At 37.7% G+C, this 25,330-nt stretch overlaps 1 protein-coding gene across 2 annotated transcripts in view; it reads right to left on the bottom strand.

Moving 5' to 3' along the window:
* The window catches only part of LOC149818633 (H/ACA ribonucleoprotein complex subunit 2-like protein), a 33,918-nt gene extending 21,949 nt beyond the window's left edge, over positions 1 to 11,969 (bottom strand). For both annotated transcript variants that reach the window (XM_089984343.1, XM_089984344.1), the window contains exons 1-2: positions 11,210 to 11,969; positions 11,053 to 11,122 (exon numbers count right to left, since the gene is read on the bottom strand). In XM_089984343.1, the coding sequence (XP_089840469.1) occupies positions 11,053 to 11,122; positions 11,210 to 11,624 (485 nt within the window). In that variant the 5' untranslated portion in view covers positions 11,625 to 11,969. The remainder of the gene's footprint in view (positions 1 to 11,052; positions 11,123 to 11,209) is intronic.
* Positions 11,970 to 25,330: the final 13,361 nt, after the last annotated feature.

Raw genomic sequence — 25,330 nt, 5'->3', positions numbered from 1 at the left:
TTGAGTTTTATGCCATGGTACAAGCCCTTCGTTATTGAAGACATCATCTCATCTATAAGGAGTTTGTCTTGTACACGGACCATGAGGCATTGAAGTATCTGAATAGTCAAAAGAAGTTGAGTGCTCGTCGTGCCAAGTGGGTCAGCTTCTTGCAAGAGTACACATTTTCGCTTCGCCATCAATCGGGTACCCTGAACAAGGTGGCTGACGCTCTTAGTCGGAAGAACAGCCTTCTGATGACTATGTCAGTGCAGGTCATTGGTTTCAAACAATGCAAGGAATTATACCCCACGGACCCTGATTTTCACCAAGTCTGGGAAGAGTGCATCTCTTCAGATCACACCCTCGACCCCCGTTTTTGTATTCATAATGGTTATCTCTTCCGTGGGAACAAATTATGTGTGCCTGACTTCTCCCTTAGGCTTCAGTTGATTTCTGAATTACATGAAGGAGGGTTAGCAGGGCATTTCGGGCATGATAAGACGTTCGCTCTGTTAGATAAACGATACTTTTGGCCCAAAATGCGCAAAGATGTTGTCAGATTCATCCAAGGGTGTCATGTGTGTCAAGTGTCTAAGGGTCATCGTCAGAATAGTGGTTTGTATACTCCGTTACTCATTCCTGAACGGTCGTGGGAGCACGTATCCATGGATTTTATCGTGGGCCTCCCCAGAACACCACGTCGTTTTGATTCAATTTTAGTGGTTGTTGACCGGTTCTCCAAAATGGCTATCTTTGTCCCGTGTAAGCGAACCACTGATGCATCTTTAGTCGCGTCCTATTATTTCAAGGACGTTGCCCGCTTCCATGGTCTCTCCCACACAATCACTTCTGATCGTGACACGCGTTTTATGAGTCATTTTTGGAAATCGCTATGGGCCCTGTTGAAGACTAAGCTTCAGTTCAGTAGTGTGTATCACCCCCAGACCGATGGCCAAACCGAAGTTGTGAACCGCACCTTAGGAAATTTGTTACGGAGCCTAGTGGGGGAAAATGTCAAAACTTGGGACCTCGTATTGCCCCAAGCCGAGTTCGCATATAACAATTCCATTAACCGTTCTACTGGTAAATCTCCCTTCCAAGTAGTGTATGGTCGGTCACCCACCCATGTCGTTGACCTAGCCCCTGTGTCAGATCTTTCAGCTCCAGCTCTGGATGCTTTTGATGTCGTCGAATATATGCGTGACATTCACAGACAAGTCTGTGTCAAACTTTTCGAAAGCTACGATGCCTACAAAGCTTTTGTAGATCAGGGTCATCGTGATGTCCAGTTCCAGGTCGGTCAACTCGTCTGGGTGTATCTGCGTCCAGAGTGTTTCCTGTAGGCACCTATAGCAAATTAAGTCCTAAGAAGTATGGCCCTTTTAGGATCCTTTAGTGATTGGGTTCGAATGCCTACCTCCTTGAGTTGCCCGATGATTGGCATATTTTCTCTATTTTCAACGTGGCTGATCTATATGCTTATTGTGGCAACAACAAGTCATCAGAGTCGACTTTTTCCCAACAAGGGGAGAATGATACAGGGCAAGACCCGATTGGGCCCATCGTGCCACCCGATCCGCCACAAAGGACAGATGAACGGCTTCACGTGTATGACCCCCTTGCAGGTACGGAGCCGCGACGCAGGGAAGAACCCCTGCGCACCTACTCCAGGCGTGGTGGAGTTCGCACGTCACAGAACCAGCAACAGATGGAAGTTGACCCGGATCGCGGTTCGGATCCAAGCCTGGACCCGCGACCCGGGTCCAGTAAATAGCCTTTAAAGGACCCACTCCTAGGGTTGCGTGGGCAGACTGTTTGGAAAAGCTTCAGCCGTCATTTCTTTTCTGCACTTTTGCTTATTCCTTATTATTTGCATTTTGTTTCCTTCATTTCTTTACTATTGATTGTCTTCCCCATAGATTATTGAAACTTATTGAGATTAATAAAGAGTTTGGGCCACACTGATTCACGGTGGGCTTCTGTTTTCATTCCTCCTCCGACGTGGACTGCATCACTATTTATCACATGTACAGCAGTATGAAAAGTCTTCGTCCATAAAGAAATAGAGACACCACTACTATGGGTCATGGACATTACAGTCTCAACATGTTTGTGCTTTCTTTCTGTCAGACTATTTTGTTGAGGTGTCCGTGGGCAAGACATTCTATGGTTAATCCCATTTTTGTATAGGAAATCAGTAAATTCTTTTGATATAAACTCACCACCACCATCACTTTGGAAATGAATGGAAGTAGAGAATTGAACTTTGATGAGAGCATAAAATTTACGAAGGATACCAAACACATCAGATTCATTTTTCATGAAATAGATCCACAAGTAACGGGAATAATCATCAATGAAAATAACATACTACTTGCTGCCAGATAAAGAAACACTAGGGGATGGACCCCAAATATCATAATGAACAAGTTCAAAAACCTTTGAAGCCCTATCATTCCATGACTTGAAAGGTAAACGTGACTCTTACAAATATAGCAATTAGGACATAAAGACACTTTATTACATAAACTAGATTAAGGGATTAACCCATCAGACACAAGTCTCTCAACAAAGACACAATTATAATGAGCAAGACAAAAATGCCACATTGTAGCTTTACTAAACTCTGCAATATCTAGAATGGAAACATCAAGAGAAACTGACTTCAAAGCTGGGACTCTAATTTGCGACATTGATGCATGACAATTTTCCTTGATGAAGTACATATTCCCTCGTCACTCTCCCTCAACAAATGACTTTTTCGTGAGAAGATCCTTCACATACACATAAGAGGGAGTAAATACAATGCAGGAATTTGTATCATCAAGTATAGATACTACAACAACAACAACTACGCCTTCATAACAAAACAATTGGGCTCGGCGATATGAACCAACAAAGAAAATCATTCTGGGTTTTCCACATGAATCCTTCTCCTCCAATCATTTCTATCCAATGTCATGTCCTCGGTGAGGTTCAAAGCCTTCATATCCTTTCCTATCATCTCTATCCAAGTCTTCCTAGGCCTACCCCGACCTCTTTTAACTAATATATTTTCCCATTTCTCCATCCTTCTAACTGGAGCATCATTAGGCCTTCGCCGAATATGTCCAAACCACCGTAAACGATTCTCTCTCATCTTATTTTCAATGGGTGCAATGCCTACCTTCTTACGTATCTCCTCGTTTCGAATCTTATCTTTTATTGTATTTTCACACATCCATCTAAGCATACGCATCTCAGCTACACTCATTTTTTGAATATGATGTCTCTTGGCAGCCTAACATTCTGTACAATATAGTAAAACAAGCCTAATTGTCGTCCTATAAAACTTTTCCTTCAACCGCAATGGCATTCTGCGATCGCACAACACTCCAGTTGTACTTTTCCATTTCATCCACCAAACCTTTATCCTATGATTTACATCTCCATCAATTTCTCCATACTTTTGAATGATAGATCCCAAATATTTGAAACAGTCATCCACCTGTATTTCTTGCTCAGCAAGCTTCACTACACTCCCATCACTACTTCGTTGCTTACTAAATCGACATTCCATATATTCTGTCATACTCTTACTCAACTTAAAACCTCTTGCTTCCAATGTTTGTCTCCATAATTCTAACGTAGCATTAACCCCAGCTCTAGACTCATCAATCAAAACAATATCATCAGCAAACAACATACACCACGGCACATTTTCTTGAATTGATCTCGTAAGCTCATCCATCACTATAGCAAATAGGCAAGGGCTTAAAGCAGATCCTTGATGTAACCCAACCGTTATAGGAAAATTGGTTGTCACCCCTCCACAAGTGGGGACATTGGTTACTACTCCTTCATACATATCTTTAATTATACTAATGTACTTGAGAGAAACACATTTCTTCATCATTGACCAACAGAGAACGTTCATAGGTACTTTATCGTATGCCTTCTCTAAATCAATAAAAACCATATGCAAATATTTGTTCATCTCTCTATTTCTCTCAATAAGTTGTCTAAGAAGATGTATAGCTTCCATAGTTGATCTTTCAGGCATAAAACCAAATTGATTCTCTGATATCAAGACAACCTTCCTCAACCTAGACTCAATCACCCTCTCCCAAAGTTTCATAGTATGACTCATGAGTTTTATACCACGATAGTTTATGCAATCTTGTATATCACCCTTATTCTTATATAGAGGCACCAAAGTACTTTTCTTTCACTCATTAGGCGTCTTATTTGTCTGCCAAATCTTGATAAAAAGATTTGACAACCATTCTAAATATTTCTCTCCCAAGCATTTCCAAGCCTCGATAGGTATACCATCTGGGCCAACTGCCCTTCTTGATTTCATTTTCTTCAAAGCCTCTGCAATTTTTTTCTTTTGAATCTTGCGCATGAAGTCATGATTCATCTCATAAAAAGGAATGGATAAGTCTCCAAGATCCTGAGCATGACTTTCATTAAATAGCTTATCAAAATAATCTTTTCATCTCTCCTTAATCTCCTCATCATTGAGTAAAACCCTTTGTGTTTCATCTTTGATACATCTAATCATACCCAGATCCCTCGATTTCCTATCTCTCATCTTTGCAAGCCTATAAATATCCTTATCGCCATCTTTGGTATCCAACTTGTCATAAACCTCCTTATATACCTTATTCCTCGCGTTTCGAACTACTTTTTTAGCTTCCTTCTTTGCTATCATATACTTCTCTAAATTCTCATTATCACGACTCTTACTTAGATTTCTATAACATTCTCTTTTAACCTTAATAGCTAATTTGACATCCTCGTTCCACCATGATGTATCCTTACCTAGCGGTGCACCGCCTTTAGACTCACCCAATACCTCCTTAGCCACCTTTCTCATGCCACCCGCTATCTTATTCCACATTGATTCTGAATCCTCCTCGAGACACCAATCAGCTTCCTTAACTACATGCTCTACAAGCATTCTTTGTTTAGCTCCTTTCAGTGCCCACCATTTATGTCTAAGATCTATCCTATGTCTATCCCTTTTGCGGCATTGTCTAATTCTAAGATCTAAAATTAAAACTCTATGTTGTGTAGCTACACTTTCTCCCGGTATAACCTTACAATCGATGCAGGAATTTGTATCATCAAGTTTAGATACTGGAATTAAAAAAATTTGAATATTGGGAACACGCAAAACATTAAAGACTTAGAATTTAGTAGAGGAATTTGAACACCACCAACATGAGTAATTGGGTGGTGAGAGCCATCTCCAATAACAATACTATTTCTACCAAAATATGAAGTTAACTTCCAACATTGACCTACGTCACCTATAGTATGAGTGATTGTTCCAGAATCAAAGTACCAATAACCATTTTCACTCTTTTTGAAGTTAAAAGCAGCAATGAGAGAATCTTTTTCGCTTCCCGATTGATTGTTACTATGATGTCCCGGATTGAAACTTTGACCTTGAGCAGTTGTTTGGTTCTTATTTTGAACAATATTGACCTCATGATTGCAGTTTGGGTCATCCTTGAACCAGCAATTAGCCTTTACATGGCCCTTATTCTTTCAGATATAGCATGGTAGAACACCTCCATCTCAATTCTGACTAGGAACTTCTAACATGCTAACAGGTGCATATTAGGTAAGAGCAAAATGCCCCTGACTCCTTGATTGTTCCCACGACCACGACTGCGAGACCCTCCTTGAAAGCCTCCACGACCTCGACTTTGTTTAACACCAATATTGAGAAAATCAGTGGAAGTCCCCGCATCTTTATTTTGATCCTTCAAACTATTCGGAGACTGCTCATAATGCAAAAGCTTAGATCTAAAATCATTAAAAGTAGGTAGTGCAGGGAGAAGAGATAAGGTAGTGGATAAAACATGAAACTCTAGTCCAAGTTCGAACCTTCTATTTTTGTTGTATCTCACACCCAACCATGGCAAGTTGATTTGTTATAGACTTCAACTCGTTCAGATAATCGAGAACACTCATAGACCCTTTCTTCAAATCTTGATGGTCCTTTTTCAAATACAGAATTCTAGCCTCTGAAATTTGTGAGTAGGTCAGAACCAATCTTCCCCAAAGCTCCATGGCAGTGCAATCATCTGGTATGCCAATAAGGACTTCCTGCAAGAGAGTAGAAGTGATATAGGCAACCAGGATCTCATCTCTCTTCATCCAACTAACATATTTTGGGTTTTGGATGGTAGATAATGAAACAACCTCTTTATCATCATTTTATTCTCGTAAGATGAACTCTGGTGGAATCTTTACTGATCCAACCAAGTGTCCTAAAAGATCCTGATTTCTAATGAATGGCGAAATCTCTCTCTTCCAAGTCAAGAAATTGGAATGGTTCAACACTAGCTGAGGCAGGAAAGTAGAGGATAAGGCTGGATGAGGATTTGGGTCCATTGAAAAGGAAGTTACACAAGAAAAGACCAAAGAAACGTAAAATGAAAATCACAAGCGCAGCCGAATTCCGCAAGAACGAATCACAGGCACCAACGGATTCGACAGGCACAATAAAAAAATTATTTCCTCTATTGTTCATGTCATGATAAAAATACAAATCACTCAAAAACCTTCGAAAGAGAAACAAATAAGATCTGCATTTTTTTGTGTGGATCAGATCAATGAATCAGCAACAACAAGAGGAAGGTCAACAGATCAAACGACCATCTGTTGTGTCATTATGATGCAAAATAATGTGTCGTGAAAAAGACCAAAGAGATATATAAAAATTAATGAAGATCAACAAAAAACTTTTAATATCTTGGGACGTAAGGAACAAGGAAAACATATAGATCAATCTATATGTGATGAAAGAAGAAAGAAAATTGACTTTGTGTCAAGAAAATATTAAGGAACAACAACAAGAGAATGACTAGAGAAACAAGAGGTAATGAGAACAAGAGATATCAAAGAAAGGAAAAGAAGAAGATGAAAGATGGATGGCTTGGAAGAGAAGAAATCTAAATCAGGATCATACAAGTACCTGGAGGAATCAATCTTCAATCATGTGCCCTGATACCACCTTAGAGTTTTTGGTATTGTTGTGTTTTTTCCCAAAGACCAATTAACTGAGACGAAAGAAGATGGAGAGGGAGTATTGGGGATGAAAATTGGATGATACCCAATATGGGTCGTCCCTTAAGATCTTCTCTATTTAAATTAAAACAAGAATGATTACAATATTGCTCCTGGTAACAATAAGGGGTTACACACAATATAAATAATTACAAAAATACCCATGTACACATCTCATAGTAAAGAATAAAAGAATACAGCTATTCCAACAAAATCACTCTTTGGTTGGTCCATTGTTACAAGCCTCAGGCTTGTAAACCTTAGATCTACATAGAATTGGAGATAATAAGGGAGAATTGAATAGGGATAGGTTGGAGGACAAGGATTGTGGGAGGTTTTAGATGAAATAAGTTGGACGGCTAAGATAAAGTGGTGAGTATGAGGTCATGATCCCCAGATCTTAGATAGATTTAAGCCCTAGAGCCTCTCTAACATTAGGTTAGAGCTAATCCTACACTAGACGACTAGAATAGGCCAAGAGAACTCAAGAAAAGTACTCAATTCATTAATTGTCCAAAAGATTACAAAATAAAGGCTACAAGTCCTATTTATAGACTCTATATGCCAAGGCTTCCTCCAGAAGCTACACAAGACATCTCTATTACAAGGCTTCTCAAAGAAGCTTCCCAAAAAAACAAAATACCCTAGTATCCCTTTTACACCCTCTATATGGATTATGGATTCTAAAACAAGGATATCCCAAACCCAAGACTCAATTACAAGATCATTATGCCTACTACAAGCCAAATACATATCCAATGCCCAACCGATGATCCGATACAAGTGGATCTAGCCCAAGCCATGGGGCTTGTAACAATTCACCATGCTTCCATTTGCCTTGTCTTCAAGGCAAGTACTTTGGTACTTAGAAGTGTAGTTTCAACTTTAACATGAACATTTACTTTTGTTGTTGTTCTTTTTCTTTTTATAGTTTGTCGCAAAAATGTTTACTTTTTCTTAGTCTTGGGTCATCTGTGTTTCATTTATGATATTAAGCCATTATTTTGTCTTTTTAGAAGAATTATATCACTAGCCTTTTTAAATTTATCACTAGCCTTTTTAAATTTATCACTAACATGACTACTACTTTAATTGAAGCTAGGAAAAAATAATACAGAAAGCAACAAATATACAATGGCCCAAGTAGAGCTATATAAGTGCCTTTCAAAATAAAAATAAACTCTATAACATGAACAAAATTTCATACAAAAACCACAAAGTTCATCCATAGTTAATATTAAGCATCTCAATTTTCTGCCTCCTTAGTCTATTCCCTTAAAGCTCTCAACTGCCAGCATGATAGAAGGCTATGACAAGCTAAGCTTCAGGGACGTGGGTCATTTCAAAAAGGATCTAGGAGAAAGAATTTTCAAGTCTTGAAGTGGTAACATATAAGGGAGTTAGATGGACATGGATGAGGAGCCTTTTAAATGGAAATTCAAATGAAGAACATGACAAGCATAGCTTACTAGAATGAGGATATGCATGCTTAACATGGCAGTGGTTAAAGAAGGAAGAGTATCAATGCACATGCTCAAGATCCCTGTCATTGTCACACAACATGAAGGTGATAACAAAAGTTCTAGATGACACTCATAGGACATTGGTGGCATAGAAAGCATGTCTAGCAGATAAAACATTATTATTACATGGTGTATGACATGTCTTGGCATCATGCATGACTAGAGCTTAGCAAACATTGTCAACACGTAGTGCTTCAAACTCCACTGGAGATAGGTGGCTCACCAAAGTTCACCCCGTGCACAAGACAGAGCACTTCAACTCCTTGGGGAATGTAAGGCAATAAGCAACCATGATTGGCCACAGCAGACTACCAACACCATGATTTTTTGCTTGAACATCAACCTCAGTTGTGAAGTTCTCTAATGCCCTCCAATATTCAGTCCTATTGAAACCAATATCAAGCCTTGAAGAATGAACGGGTTCTAGGTTGAATTCTCCTTACTAGAAAGAATAATGGAATCAAGAACAGCAAAAATTTGTAAGCATCATTCTTAGTTGTTGGAGACATTCCATACTTTCTACCAGTGGCGTAGCTAGGATTCATGTGAGGGGGGGGGGGGGGGGGGGCAAAACAGGGGTGTAGCAAAAAAAAATGGTGTGATAGTTGGGGGCAGCGCCCCCGGAAAAATTTTTTTTGAGATAAAATAAAAAATGGCTACAATTATTAATAAAAATCTATTTCATATGGACAAATCAAACTATTTGCTGCAGTCAGGGCTGGGCTGGGCTAGGACTGGGCTACAAAAATGGATAAAAGTCTATTTCATATGGAATCAGGACTGGGCTTTTAAAAAAAAATTAACTGTTTCTGGAGGCAGGACTGGGTTACAGCCCAGTCCTGCCCCCCCCCCCCCAGCTCCGCCTCTGCTTTCTATTGTTGCATTGATGCTTGGAAGGATTTGTTAAAATGTATGCATATATAGTTATATATACGTATATATAACTATATTTATTAATGTTTCTTGTATTGAACAACCAGGGGCATTTTGGTAATTTTGTACTTTGTAATAAGGATTGTCCACTAGGGACAGTTAAGTCATTTCATGTATTTATTTTTCTTTTATTTTTTGTCTCTTTTTTACTTTGAATAAGGGCACATTGGTCAAATGACCATAGAGACGTTTTCCTACTCTTGGGAATATCACCTCTTACATTAGTCTCAAATGGGTCATAAGGCAAACTTAGTCTAGGTTTAATCTCTACTTGGGATAGAGGATACTTTTGACTTTTAAAAATTTCATTCGCCATCATAATATGGCCTCCTTGTAGTGAAGATCCTAATGAACCTCCTTCAAAATCTCTAAATACAGAATATGGAGCCTAATAAACATTTGAGAAAGGTGTTGCTCTCTTAACTTTGGATATTCTCCAACAACTCGCTGTGTACCTCAAAACTTTATAGGGTTCACATATATTTGTACGCAGGGTTCTTCCTTGTCAAATGTAAGCTCCAAAATAGCAAGGAATTGTTAGTTAGGGAGACTTGAAAATAAACCCTTTACTCCCTTAGGAATTGTTAATTCTATGTGTTAGTATAAATGATCTGGTTCCTTCATTTTGGTCTAAAGTTTTAGCAGACACAGGGCCACTCTTGTTATATTTGTTATAATATGTAAGTGACATTGTTAGCAATAAGTGCACTCAAAGAAAGTACTTTATGAAAAGAAAAAAATGTTTGAGGTGAAAATTTTGGAATTTGAATCAAATACTGTGGATGATCATTTTAATAAGATGAAATAATAGAAAAACATAAATAACTCGAAGCAGTCAAAAGAAGTTCCCAGTTCTTCAATTTGCAACCAATGATTACCTTATTTTATTGGGATGAAAACTATGTTTGAAACTTTGAATCAATGTCCTTAAGCATAGATAATATAGATATGCCCAAAAGTAGTATATTAATCCAGAACATGATTTCTTATTTTTCCAAGAACTGCACATTTATAAGAAGCTATGGTAGAGTTCATGGAACTACAATTAAATGCATCCTTGATTAGGAACTTTTGAAGCCGCTATTCAATAAAATGGTAAAGGATTAAAGTTGGTTGGTTACAACGACGCATATCTTGCGAGAGACGCCGAGAACAAGAGCCTATCAGCAGTTTTGCACTCCCTTTATCATACTGCACAAATTCACGTATCTTGAACTCGAAATGCGATACGACACGTCAAACATGTGTCAATTACAATGAGAAGAAGCAATATGTCCAAAGCACCTTCTTGGAGTATATCATGCACAATAGAAGGCAGTATCAGTCTATTGAAGCAAATAGCAATTGTGTATCACTAAATCTTTAGAATAAGACAAATTACAGGAAAAAACACAAAAAAAAACTTCCTATCTGTACAGGAAGAACAAGCACACGAAACTAACGTTAAACAGAAAAAATAAAGTTAATGGGCATCATTACTAAAGATTTCCAGTAAGATAAAATACATAAAAATTTTGCAATGTTGATAAGAAGGAGCAACTCTACTGACCCTTTATTGCCACGCCTGATGCTCTTAACCACCTCTTTTACCCCCCTCTTCAAGCATTTCGACTCGGATGCTGAGAATTATAAGAAAATAGAAGAACCCCACAAGTCATTTCTTGAAAGAAACACGCAGAGAAAGAGAGAGAGATAGCAAACAGCACCTCTCCTAACGAGTTTGAGGGCTCTCTTGCAGAGTTTCTTGCCGGCAAGAGGATCAGAAATTGGGGAGATGGCGGCCAATCTCCTCTTCCTCTCTTCCCTCGACGCCGACGCCACCTTTTCTGTCTCGCTGTCGCTGCCCATCCCTTCTACCTTCTTTCGGCGACCTCTTTGCTTCGCTGCGCGTTTCAAAGTGTTCTGCTTCAAGGGTTTTGGGGGGGTTGAGACGAGAGAGAGAGAGAGAGATTTGAGCTTTAATGGGTCGGATAGTGACCCGAAATCTGTTCTAATCCGGAGCCATATGGTTGGGTCTGTCCTAATCCGGGCTGCAAACGGATCGGATATCTGATCCGAGTCCGACATACTACTATTTCCGGATTGTGCATTCAGATCGGATTCGGATCTGTTCAATCGCATTGCTTTCAGATTTGGATCGGATTCGGATCATCATTTTAATTTGGATTTGAAATTGAGTTGAATCAAAATTAGACCTGATTTTTTTTACATGTAAATAGCTTGTTTTTGTTCTATTTTTTCTGGATCTAGTATTGCCACATGTATTTTGGATTCAAATTCAACTTTACCTCATCGGATCTGATTCGGATCAGAACCCAGATTCATATCTATTGTTTATATTTTGGATTTGGATCCATCAAGATCCAGCTTGAGTCTCTGACCTGTTTTCACCCCTAGTTGGTCCAAGCTTGTTAAAATCCGTTCACTGTGTGAATCGATCACTGGAAAAAACAAAAAAAAAAGAAGAAGAATCGGTTCCCAATCGAATTGGATCGTTTTTTTAATCAGGCCATTTCAAAATTTGTTTTTTTTTAATATGTTTTCTAAAGCCATTTAAGTGAATTGATTTAGGTTATAACCGGTTTGATTCGGCAAAAAAACGGTTGACTTTTTAAGGAGGCCGAATCAAGCCTTGCATCGTTTCAGCAACGGAGAATCAACCAATTCGACCGATTCGTTTCATATTGTTTTTTATGACATTAGTTGGGTCTGTCCGACGCTGTCAGAATTGATATCGGGTCTGATTCGATTTACAAAACAGTTGAGAGAATCGGCCGATTCATGTTAGTATTTTATGTCAAATCGATATAGGGATGCAAATCTAATCCAATCCATTTATGCGTTTTACTTTCAAAACCTTGATTTCACTCTTTCTTCTATCGGATCCAGTATCATCACTATTAGGGCGGTCAATGGGTCGAATTTGTTGGATACCAAACCAGAAACCTATAGCCAGGTATAGGCATGAAGACTTATAGCCCAAAAATTATTTGGGTCGACCTGAAACCCGACCCAAGCAAAATGCAGGTGGGGTTTGGGGTGCAGTTTTACTTGGATATTCCACCCGTCTCCATTGGCGCAAGTATCTTATATGTAATTTATAGTGTAAATATATATTTTAAATACCCTGTAAATCATATGATGACTCGATAATCGAGACCATGTACCCAAATAGGGATGGCAGTGGGGGGGGGGAGGGAGGGTGGCTCGGTCCAAATGGGGTGAGGCAGAGCCGGGTTTTTTTTTTTTGTCCTTCCGCCGGTGATGCCTTTCACCGTTAGAAGAAAGAGAGAAAAGAAATAAGCGCTCGCGCATCTCGTTTAAGGAAGGAGATAAAAGAGATTCGAGAAAGGGTTTTATGTTAGTGTTATAAATATATACATGTATGGTTTTATAATATGTATAAGGGTATAATAATAATTTCTTTGATGAGGATCGGGGGACATGACGGGGCGGGTGCAAGAGTAAGTTCATCCACGCCTTCATCCCTGCATGGGTTTTGATGCTTTTGTTGTGTCGGGGTTACGGCTTTCTGCCCCGTTTCATGTCGTCTATCCCAAGTCCAAACGAAGCAAGGCTGGATGAGGCCTCGTTTTTCCCTGTCCACTGCTATCCCTATACCCAAACTTGACTAATTGTTATTAGGGGATTCTGAGATTTCATACCATACCAGAGTATGACCCAAGTTTTGATTAAGACCTATGCATGATTTTTCAATAAGTCGGGTTTGACCCAAACCCAACCCATACCAAACCTTATAGGATCAAGATTTAGTGATAAAAAAGGAGGTTCAATATGAAACCAAGTTGGACCCGAAGGGTCTGATTCTGAGATTTCATACCATACCAGAGTATGACCCAAGTTTTGATTAAGACCTATGCATGATTTTTCAATATAAAAATATATTGAAAATCCAAAAATGTTTTTTTATAGGACACATTTTGGAACAAAAAAATGGTAAGAAAAATGCAAGTAGAAAAGAAAAAATGACAATTCTAAAAAGTATTAACTTTTTATAGGAAAATTTCTCCACCTAGGAGGGTGGAAGAAAATTTTCTATCAATTTTTTTATTATTATTAGGGCTACTATTCACCCACCACACATCTCATCCCTTGGGCTGTCATAACAAGAGCTTCCTCCATCTTTCCTCCCACTTGTTTTCACATATTTCATTTTTTTTCTTATGCTACACAAATAAAGAAAAAAATCATTTAAAAAAGTTGTCATATCAAAACTTCTCATAGGCAAATATTTCTTTTCCTATGAGATTTTTTATTGCTTCCAAACATGCTCATAATGTAATTCTTATAGGGTAAAAGACTGGGTCTGGTTCATGTAATCCTTATTGGGTAATAAACTGGGTCAGGTTCATGTAATCTTTATAGGATTCGTTTTTTTTATAGCAGACCTATAGAATCGTGGTCCCAGCCTGGTACCCACACCTCAAAATAGATTTGGGTTCGAATTCACCTGGGTTGACCGGTTGACACCTTTAATTGTTATTTGAGCGGGCTTTGGCATACCATAACATGACACAAGCCCAACCCATTGACACACTGATATAAGGGATGATGTTTGGTTAGACGTTGGCTAAATGGTTTTGGAATTGGACGATAAAAATCTCATACTAAATGTTATTTTTTAACAGGTAATCAGATTTGGAAACCAGACAAATTTGGATATTTATTGGATTTAATAGCAGAGTTAAAAAACATATTGGAATCCAATTATAATCAGATATGGATCATACGTATCCTTTGTGACATAGTCCTCACGTTTGGAGCTAGGGATTGCTAAGCCTTTTTCAGGATCTACTTTGTGTTGCATGGTTACCATCTTAAGAGGGTTTTGGGGTGTGCATTATTTTCCAGGTTGATTTTTCAGGGTTTTCTTTTGTGACAAGGAACACTCACCTAAGTGAGGAAATCTCTGGTGGGGCCCATGACCACCATGTTGGAGTCACCCACATAATGTGGACGTTACTCACATTAAGGACTCCCATAAAGGTGTTTCTATCAGATAAGCTCCACGAATTTGGAAAAGAACAGTTATGTAACTGTTACCTAATAAAGACTGGTGCTATAAAAGAGGTTGTTGATGAGAGACCCCTATACAAAAAAATACAGGGAAATCATACGTGATTTGTATTGTTGGGATTGGATCCTACTCATCATCGCTGAAGGTGTATGCGCTCATTAGAGGGTGGCGATCGGATGAGTTGTCGAACATCCCAAAGTCACTGATTCAGGTTCACTTACCGGTTGTTTGCAGTTAGACATGGCCGCTCCAAGTATGCCATCACTCTTATCTTGCGCATGCCCCAACATTGGGTTATGGCCCCACTCCACGCTTTTTCGTTGTGCAGGTCTCTTGACATTTTTTCGACGACTGTCTCCATGGGGCGATAGTATTTTTCGGCAGCCCATCGCCGCAAGGCGATGTGGTTCATTGATATTCAGCCATTGGCGGAACAGAGTCGTCGTGGGGCGACGTTGGTCGCAAGCAACGACAACCGAACACACAAAAAAATGTAGAGTTTGGGTTTTACCTGCGTCGTTGGGTTACAGGGAGGTCGACCGACGTCGGGGTTGCCTCAGACTGTCACCAAGGGGGAGAGTTGTTTCCGCCAAATCGCCGGCATTCGTACGACGATTTACAACAGCAAGGGTTTTACAACACCCCCCCCCCCCTTCCCATTCTTTGTTCCATCTGCTGTCGGGAAGTGGGGCTTTCTTGTTGACGTCTGCAGGACGTCGTGAGTAAGTCGTCGGAAAGAGGCGGCCTTCGCCAGCCACTTCACCGATGTCGTGATCCATCCAGCATCACACGACATCCGGGGCAGCGAAGCCCTCTTTTTTTTCGGCCTCCCCTCTATATCGGACAAGGTGGGAGGAGTGTCGCCATCAGGCTCCAGTGTGGGTCGTCGGCAGGCGGCGTGGGATGCCGCTCATGTGACGTGGGTCGCCGCTCAGGCGACGTGGGTCGCTGCTCAGGCGACGTGGGTCGCCGTTCAAGCGACATGGGTCATCGTGAATTCTGAGAGAAACCCTTTCTGTTTCTTAGGATCTATAAACAGAAATCGAGTTTCTATTTTTTTTAACGCTGGAACCGGATCGGTTCGGTATTTTTCACCCAGTGACAGGCCTCATCTAAACCCATTCAGGGTGGATCGGGTCTATCATTTTTCCTCAAATCAGACTCGCGCCCATAATAGTTTTGTGTTTGGGTCTGATCTGAAAAGACTGGGTCTGACCCAGATTATGGTTGCACCGGGTCAGACTTGGATCTGGTATGTAACGGGTTAGACCTGGATTCGGTTTATGTCGGGTCTGAGCCAGATCCGGTTTGTACCAGGTCCAACTCGGATTCGATTTGTATCGAGTCAGACCCAGATCCGGTTAGAACTAGGTCAAACCCAGATCCAATATGTACCAAGTCAGACCCGAATTCAATTGTACCGGGTCAGACTCAGTTTGTACCGGGACAGACCCAGATCTCATTAGAATCGGGTCAGACCCGGATCGAGTATGTACCAGGTTAGACCCGGATTCGATTTGTACCGGGTCAGACCCAGATAAAGTAAAGACTGGGTTAGACCCGAATCCAACTTATACCGGGTCAGACCCGGATCTAATATGAACAGATCAGGATCCTGACACTATTTGAAATTGAACCAGATCTGTGACTGATTTGGCTTTTTTTGGGACCGGTTCAGAACCGTTTTGACCGGTTCAGAACCGTTTTGACAGGTTCTTTCAAGTTTTTCACAGGTCTGAGATGCTAAGACCTTGTTTTCGTAAATATAAGAAGATACAGGGATTTTTGCATACGGTTATAGGATTTTATAAACTTTTGTTTATACTTGACACTGGTTCAGAATCGGTTTCGACCCTTGGATGACTGGTTCGGGGTTGTTTCATACCAGTTCAAGGTTCTTTTCAGACTGGTTTCTGCTTATGGACCCCGAGTTTTAACTATTTAAGCTTGGCTTTGTTATTGTTCATGCATTTTATTTGTAATTATGCATACATAAATGAATGTATAATATTGGCATCAAGGATAGCAAGATGACTTAGTGAATTCATGTCACCAAAGTAATTGAATACACGTATGTTGTTAAATTTTTGTTTACCATATAGCTTTAGCTAATATTGTTGTTGTACTTAGTTTCATCAAACGATAAATGACTCAAATGTAGTTTTATCATGTTTGAAATTTATGTAGGGTAAAATGAGGCAAATGTGCTTAGATACATCGCGCATGTATATCCAAAGGTAACATGTGTTGATGGTCTAGCTTCACATGAGCCTTAGTTTTACCAGTTGTGGTCTGTAGACATAGTGATTACGCGTGTCAGAGTTCTGACCATAGTAGGACTCCGATGACCCCCTACACTCACCCATAAATAAGCATATTTAGGGCCTTTTATTTATTGCTTTTTCTATCAGGTTTGTCTCATATATTCTTTATTTTGATACATGTCTTTTATCATGCAGTTTCTAGTTCTGTGATTCTAGATGACTCAAGTTATATTCATTTTCTTGATGGATCTAATTTTAGTGATTGAAAAGAAACCGTCATTTTCACATTAGGGTATATGGATCTAAATTTGGCCTTAAGAATGGTTGAGCATGTAGCCCTGACAGATCAAAGTACTGTTGGACAAAATAGTGCTTTTGAGAAGTGGGAGCACTCGAATAGACTTATTTTGTTGCTTTTGCAATCTAAATTGGCTAAGAATATTCGCAGTGCTATCTCACAATGCAGAACAGTGAAGGAATTCCTAAGTGTCATTGAGGTATAGTTTGTCAATTCCAATAAGGTCAGGGCCAATACCCTAATGTCAAAACTCATAACTATAAAATATTCTGGAGGAGATAATATTCGCCAGCATATTTTGGAAATGAGAAACATAGTGTCTCAGCTGAATGACATGAAGTTGATCATTTCAGACTCATTCCTAGTGCATTTGACTTTGGCATCCTTACCTTTGGAGTATGGACCTTTCAAAATCTCTTACAACACACATAATGATGAATGAACATTCAATGAACTTATGCCCAAGTGTGTTGAAGAGGAAGAGAGATTAAAAAAGAAAAGGTGAAAAGTGCGCATATGGCTTCTCATGGATCCAAGGTAGGACCAAAGAAGAATACACTTAATAAAAATGCCAGAAAGAACTCGGCAGGAGATAAGACATCTCAAAAAGCAAACTGATTCTATTCTCATAAAGTATTTATTTTGCAAGAAGAAGGGACACATAAAGGCGGATTATATAAAGTATAAAAAATGGTTAAAAAAGAAAGGTAATTTGTCATTTGTTTCTCACTAATGTAATTTACTATAAATTTTTGAAAATAGCTGGTAGATTGACTCTGGTGCTACTGTTTATATTTTCAACTGTCTACGGTTGTTTCTGAACAGAAGGGAACCAATAATGCATGAGAAGAGCATATATTCGGGGAACAAGATGCATTCGCATGTAAAGGGTGTTGGGACCTCCAGGATCACTTTAGATACAGACGTAGATTTGGATCTTCATGATGTATTTTATATTTCATCATATAGTAGAAACATAATTTCAATTTTAAGATTGAATAAATTTGGATATTGCTTTAAATTTAAAATTTTCAAGTTATTCATTTACATAAATTCTATTGAAATTGGTTTTGCATTAGTTTATGATGGTTTATATAAACTAAATGTGAAGATTCAAACTCAAGAGTCTATGACTTCTGAATACGCATTGGTTGAGAACAAATATAGCATGATTAATGATAAATTCTACATGCTTTGACATCGAAGATTAGGTCATATATCTGAAAAGAGAATAAAGAGACTTATAAACGAAAGGATATTGAAATCTCTAGATTTTACCGATAGTGACTTGTATGTTGATTGCATAAAGACTAAACATACAAACACATATAAAGAGGGTGTCAAATGTAGTAGTGAGATATTGGAGATAATCCATATGGATGTATGTGAACCTTTTACCCCTTATTACACAGGCAAAAAATATGTTGTCACCTTTATTGATGACTATTCACGTTATATGTATCTCTACTTGAATTATGAAATTTTTTTGATATTTTTCAGATGTTTAAGGAATTTAAGAAAGAAATAGAGAAACAAACTGATAAAGTTATTAAAATAGTTAGGTCTGATAGAGGTGACAAATATTATGGTAGGTTTACTGAGATGGAGGCAAAAAAAAGAACTATTACCGCAATTTCTCAAAGAGGAAGGCATTGTGTCTCAATATACCATGCCCTGTAGTGCCTACTAGAATGGTGTAGCTCAAAGGAGAAATTGTACGCTTAAAGAAATGGTCAGAGCCATGCTGAATTATTCAACACTTTCCATAAAGTTGTGTGGTGATGCCTTAAGGACTGTTATGCATATTTTGAATATGGTGCCTACAAAATTTGTACCTAAAACTCCCTACGAGTTGTGGACAGGTAAGAAACCATCATTGTCTTATATATATGCACATATGGGGATGTCCTGCAGAGGCTAAGTTGTATACCCCCCACATTAAAGCCTTTGATCCAAGAACAACCAGTAGATATTTCATTGGTTATCCAGAGAGATCAAAATGATATAGGTTTTACTGCCCATCTCATTCACCACAGATTGTTGAAATTGATAAGACAAAATTCATTGAAGATGGTTCAGTAGGATTAAGTGCATTTCAAAACCTTAGTTTTGAGAAAATACAGGATCCAGTCTCACTACCTATTAAAAAAAAAACGAAAGATACCATATTATTATCCCTAATGATGATGTGGTTGATCACCCGGTTGTTGATACACAAATCCAAAATGAACCTATTGTTGATAATGCAGAAGAGCATGAACAGGATGAACATGTTCAATCTGAACTCGTAGAATGACCTATTTGGAGATCCACAAGAATTAAAAAATCTGCCATACATCCTGATTATGTGGTGTACCTTCAAGTGGCTCATAATTTCATAGATAGAGATAACGTCCCTTTGACTCTTATAAAAGCTGTTGAAAGCAAACAATCTTTATACTAGATAAAAGTCATGAAAGAAGAGTTGGACTCTATGACTAAGAATCAAGTGTGGGATTTTGTCAAGTTACCTAAAAAAGTAAAACCCATAGGGTATAAATGGGTCTTTAAGACCAAAAGAGACTCCAAGGGTGACATAGAGAGACATAATGCAAGATTGGTTGCTAAAGAATTCACTGAGATGGAGGGCATTAACTATAATGAGACATTCTCTCTTATCTCAACTAAGGAGTACTTCGTAAGCCATATGGTTGCTAAAGACGATCATTGTTGCTCACACCATGGAGGCAGAGTTTATAGCATTGTACGAGACTACTTCGTAAGTCATATGGTTGAAAAACTTCATATCATTGTTAAATGTAGTTGATTTCATTGACAAGCCACTGAAGGTTTACTGTGATAATGAAGTTGCAATGTCTTTTTTGAATAACAATAAAAATACTGTCTTGTAAGCATATGGAATTAAAGTACTTTGTTGTTAAAGAAAAGGCAGATAATTACCTAGTGCATATTGTTAATATTGGTACCTATGAACACCCTAAAATTTCAAAAATTTCCTTTCTGCCCCTAGTACCACCTTCTGAGCAATTAGGTCAATCTCTATTCATTTCTCGGAGTCATTTCCTTATTGAAGATCCGAAATCTAATTTCATTTTTCATATTTAACCCAATCTCGGTTCTAAATCTGATATTTGAATTCAATTATGAGTCTGAATCTTCTATTTTTCAAAAAATCAAAAATCAGTTCTCTGTATTGGCTCAGGTATTTTATCCAGATCCAATCTCATTTCATTTTCTTAGTACGAGATCCAAACTCGATATTTTCTAAAAATCTCGGATCCAGATCCATTTTCGAAACCCAGATTTTAAAATGAATTTTGCTATTTCACAAAACACTTCTTTTGCAAAATCCTCAAATTCCCAAATCAATACTTTCGTAAATTTTCAAAAAAAAGGGATAAAATTTCAGAAAAGAAAGCAAGCTTGACCCTCTTTTTGAAACTCTTTTTAACTAAAACCACTTTTTAAAAATCTTTTTCACAAAAACCTCCTTTTGAAATTCTTTACAATAGTGAGGGACCTTTTTTGAAAGAAAGGTAACAGTCTCCCCCTTTATAACCATCATCGTGGGAGGGAAAGGGAGACCATCGAAAACCATCATCCATCGCTCCTATCTTCTATCCAGCCTACATCTCTCGCACCTCTCATCGCCCTCTCATCCATCGCTTGCATCTCCCATCGCCACCGAGCCTCCCTTCTCCTCTTCTCCCTTTTTCCTTTCCCCCCTTGCTCTATCCTCTCCTTTTCCCTTTTCTTTCTTCCCTCTTTCTGATTCTTCCCTTTCCCCCTCTATTTTTCTTTTGTTTTCTTTCTTATCCAGTGCAGAAGGACGAGTCTGCAGCGAGTGGCCACGGTAAGAATCCTCCTCTCTCCCTCTTTGTTTTGGAATTTATCTCTTTCTTCTTTTTATCTTTTGATTTCTCATAGCATTGATTTATATTTCTTCTCCATTGAAGCATGATATGCAACACCGATCAGCCTATAAGCAGCATCGGTTTGCATTTTTGCAATAGGAGGTTGACCTTTTCTTTATTACATCTCCTTCATTGTTAGTTTATGTACCTCGATTCTCTGTACATGATAGCAATCACTATTACTTGAATTAGAAATATCAACATCGTTTGTATTATGCTTCATAGATTCAGCATTTTCGTTTTTGCTTTATTCCGCCGTGATTGCTTTATTGCAACGTCATTTATTTTCCTATTTTATTTGATTTTTGTTACAACGCATCGCTGGAGTTGAGTATCGCATTCACTACATCAGGTTCTTTTAATTTTATTGCATACCATCTGCATTACATCACCAGCATATTGTTTGCATACTCATCTTTGCATTTGTTCATTTTGTTTTGATCTGTCATCGACATCATCTGCAAGTGCGTCAGCCCCTCTTCATCAACCTCTCATTTGTATCATACGCATATTGCGGATTCAAGCACTGCGTCTAAGTGACAGATCCACATTATCGCCTCAGTTCCATTTCTATCTCTGCATTAACTTGTTAATGTCAGTATCTAAGCATCTGCTTTGTAAAGTCGATTTACAACAATATTTGATGTGGGATATCAACCTGCTGAAAATGATTGCTCAGGCAACCTCCTTTGTATTTGTTCAGCCTGGCGAAATTCGCATCCATAGCATGACATTCAAATCATTTACTGTTTAAGCATTTAGGAATTAAGCATTTAGGTGATATTCATTGGCAAATTCATTTGCATCAGCCCATCTTTATGCATATCTCTGCATTAGTCCACGACTATGCATATATGTATCTCTTTGCGATTTGTTGCCTAATGTTTAGTATTATATCATCTCATCCGATCTGCTCTTGCTTTTCCATTTATTTGTTTATATTCATTTTTTTGTATATCCTTCACAAATGGATATTATAATGTGGAATCCAGCAAAAGAGGAGTAGTGGACAGGGTCTACTCCTATTGGTCCTTTTATCTATGCACCTTTCAGCAAAGGTGAACCAAATGATGGAAATAAACATGAGCTAATTTGGATAGTTGGAGAACCAGTTCAAGTGTTGGTCGAGTTGGCAAATCCATGTGCATTTGACTTAACTGTTGATAGCATATACCTTTCAATTCATTTGAGAAACTTTGATGCTTTTCCAACAAGTGTTTCTCTTCCTCCTAATTCAGCAAAGCTTATTTCGTTATCTGGTGTTCCAACTTGTGTTGGCTCATTGACAGTTTCAGGCTGCATAGTTCATTGTTTTGGTATAATAACGGCACACCTTTTCAAAGATGTTGACAACTTGTTACTTGGTGCCACACAAGGTCTTGTACTTTCTGACCCTTTTCACAGTTGTGGGTCATCAAAGTTTAGGAAGGTGATTACTCCAAATATATCCATGGTACCTCCCTTGCCACTATTAGTTTCTCATGTTGTTGGAGGTGGTGATGCTGCCATGTTGTATGAAGGTGAAATTCATGTTGTTTGTGTAAGCATAGCAAACACAAAGATTGTTCAATTGTTCCGATTGAACATGCGCATATTTCTTTTTCTGGTAAGAATCAAGATTCAATTTTTTCAGTTTCATAAGAAACTCTCAAATTTGCGCTCCTTTTGAAGCCTGGTGCAGAAGTCACAATACTTGTAACAATAAAAGCTTGGCAACTTAGTTTGTTGCATTCTGACAATGTTGCTAACAAAAATATATATGTAAGCAATGGGAGGATTTCCAAGGAAAGAAGCAGCCCCTTGTTGGTTATTCATTATGCAGGGCCACTGGAAGTTGTAAATGAAGGCCAAACCAATGAGCATGTCCTTCCTCCTGGTAGATGCCTTGTTGGTTCTGTTAAATATATGTGTTTTACAAGGATTGTCACTTGTTATGGCGCGCCTACTATCTATGAAAATTCATGCCCACGTAACCGAAACAATTCCTAAACCTACTCATGAAGAGAAAAGTGATGGGGTGGTGTCTTCTTTTGCATTGGCCTTCTACCGGCTAACATTGCTACATCTATAGTTTGATGCTGCTAAAGTTCATCTGCTAAGGCTGATGAAACCGGTTGGCAGGAATTGGTGCTCAGCAAGTCAATTTGTTGTATGCCAATGACCTACTACATACCAGTTTGTTGCCATGGAAAGTAGATCATTGATTTACTGCACTATGGTGGTTTGATTTGAAAGTTCAAATGACTGTGATTTGTTTAACTGCTGAACAATCTAAAGCATTTTTTTGGATAGTCTGAGTCACATTGTTAAAGACAGCAAAGAGCAGAGCTTACCATTCGGTGCAAAAGCCATGACAGAAAACATGGCTTCTTGGATGATTCTTTTCATGTCATAGATATTGACCAGTTTGAATTATCAATGGCAATGCATTTTGATATGATCCCTGCACACCATTCACTATATTTGGTTCATTTTCTGCACACACAACACTCTCATATCTTTCTGTAGCTTCGTGTGCACATCAACATATTTATCACCTACATTTCATTATGGCAGGTCATTTGATTTTTCACAGCATTTCTACACTTTATATACCTGTAAATGCATTTCCTTTCAACATGATGCATGTGTTTCACTTCTACATTTTTGTATGCAGGTATATGTTCTTCATTGCAGCATGATAGTGCTTTGTTTCCACATTTTGTATATCTCATATGCATTCCCTCATTAGTATAAGCACTGCGTATGCAAGGTATTTTCTCATAGAGTATGTGCATTGCCCTTAGGCAGCCTCGTATGTATTCTCTTATTAGTATAAGCACTGCATATGCATCCTCTTAGGCATTTTCTCATAAAGTATGTGCATTTCCCTTAGGCAGTCTCATATGCATTCTTCTCATTAGCATGGGCATTGCATATGCATTCCCATATATACTTTCTCATTAGTATGAGCATTGTCCTCAGATAAATGCATATGCATTTTCCCATTAAGCTTCATTCTCATATGCATTCCTCCATTAACATATACATTCTCATATGCATTTCTCTATTAGCATATGCATTTTCGTATGCATTTTCATCAAAGCTTAGGCATAACCATATGCATATTAGCTTGAACATGGATTTTTTAATTTATTTTCTATATTTTTTATTTCTTTTGCCTTGTGTTATCTTGTGTTTGCAGGTAAGCATGTGAGATGCTGGTTTCTTTTTTTAGATTAGAAATTTCAATATTTAATTTCAATTATAATAATTTCATATTAATGCACATTTCTCTTTTTTTGTTTAGAATAGAATGTATGAGCATATAGTCGCATTTTAAATCCTCATAATTTCTTGTGGCATTTTCTTTTAGCTTATTTAAAAAAAAAATACTATGAGATAACAAGAATGACACATGAATCATTCTAATAAGAGGGGAATAACCCTAAGTAAATGATACGCATCTATGGCCATAGTCAAAATGTGAACAATATTTGAGATTTTTTATATTTTATAGAATAAAATTTGACCTACACTTTAGGTCCTTATTGAAAAATATCATATTTTTCAAAAGTGCATTTTTCTCTTTTATCATAATTAAATGTAAAAATTAAATCAAGATATATTTGTGCCCATAGTCATGGATATATGGAAATTTTATTTTATTTTAATTCTATAAAAACACAACAATTAATTTTATTCTTTCTTAGAATTTAAATAAAGATTAAATTAAAATATATTTATGACCATAGTCATCAGTATATTAAAATTTAATCTCATTTCAATTCTATTAAAGAATGAAATTTGCTTTTAAAATTTTGATTCTAAATAAATTCTTTCAATGCATTCAACATTTTGCATCCTTGTTCCAAATTATCTCAAATCGTTTTTTAAATTCCAAGTGATTTTAAAATGAATTTTTCAAAACTACAGTTTTCATTTCTAAAATTCAAAAACATTTTTCAACTTCCCTTTTACAAATGCAGATTTACCTCTAATCTCTCAATTCCATTCAGTTTTAAAGCTAATTTCAAAAATCTAAATTTTAATTCTTATTTTTGTACTTCACATTTTGACTTTAAATTTCATTTCAGTTTCAAATATTCAATTCTTTTATTTTCTTTTCAAAAATTTAAATTTTGAATTCTATCTTCCATCTCAAATTCAATTCTGAATTTTCATTTCAAATATCCAATTTAAATTCTTAATCAAAGTTTAAAATTCACTTTGAGATTCCAATTCAATTTCCAAGTTCAACTCTGATTTCAAATATTAAATCGAATTTCAAAATCAATTCAAAGTCTCAATTTCAAAATCTAATTCAATTTTCA

Source organism: Nuphar pumila, chromosome 13 (genome assembly GCF_984573655.1).
Source record: "Nuphar pumila chromosome 13, dmNupPumi1.hap1.1, whole genome shotgun sequence".
NCBI lineage: Eukaryota > Viridiplantae > Streptophyta > Magnoliopsida > Nymphaeales > Nymphaeaceae > Nuphar > Nuphar pumila.
This window is presented reverse-complemented; position numbering and strand designations above follow the sequence as displayed.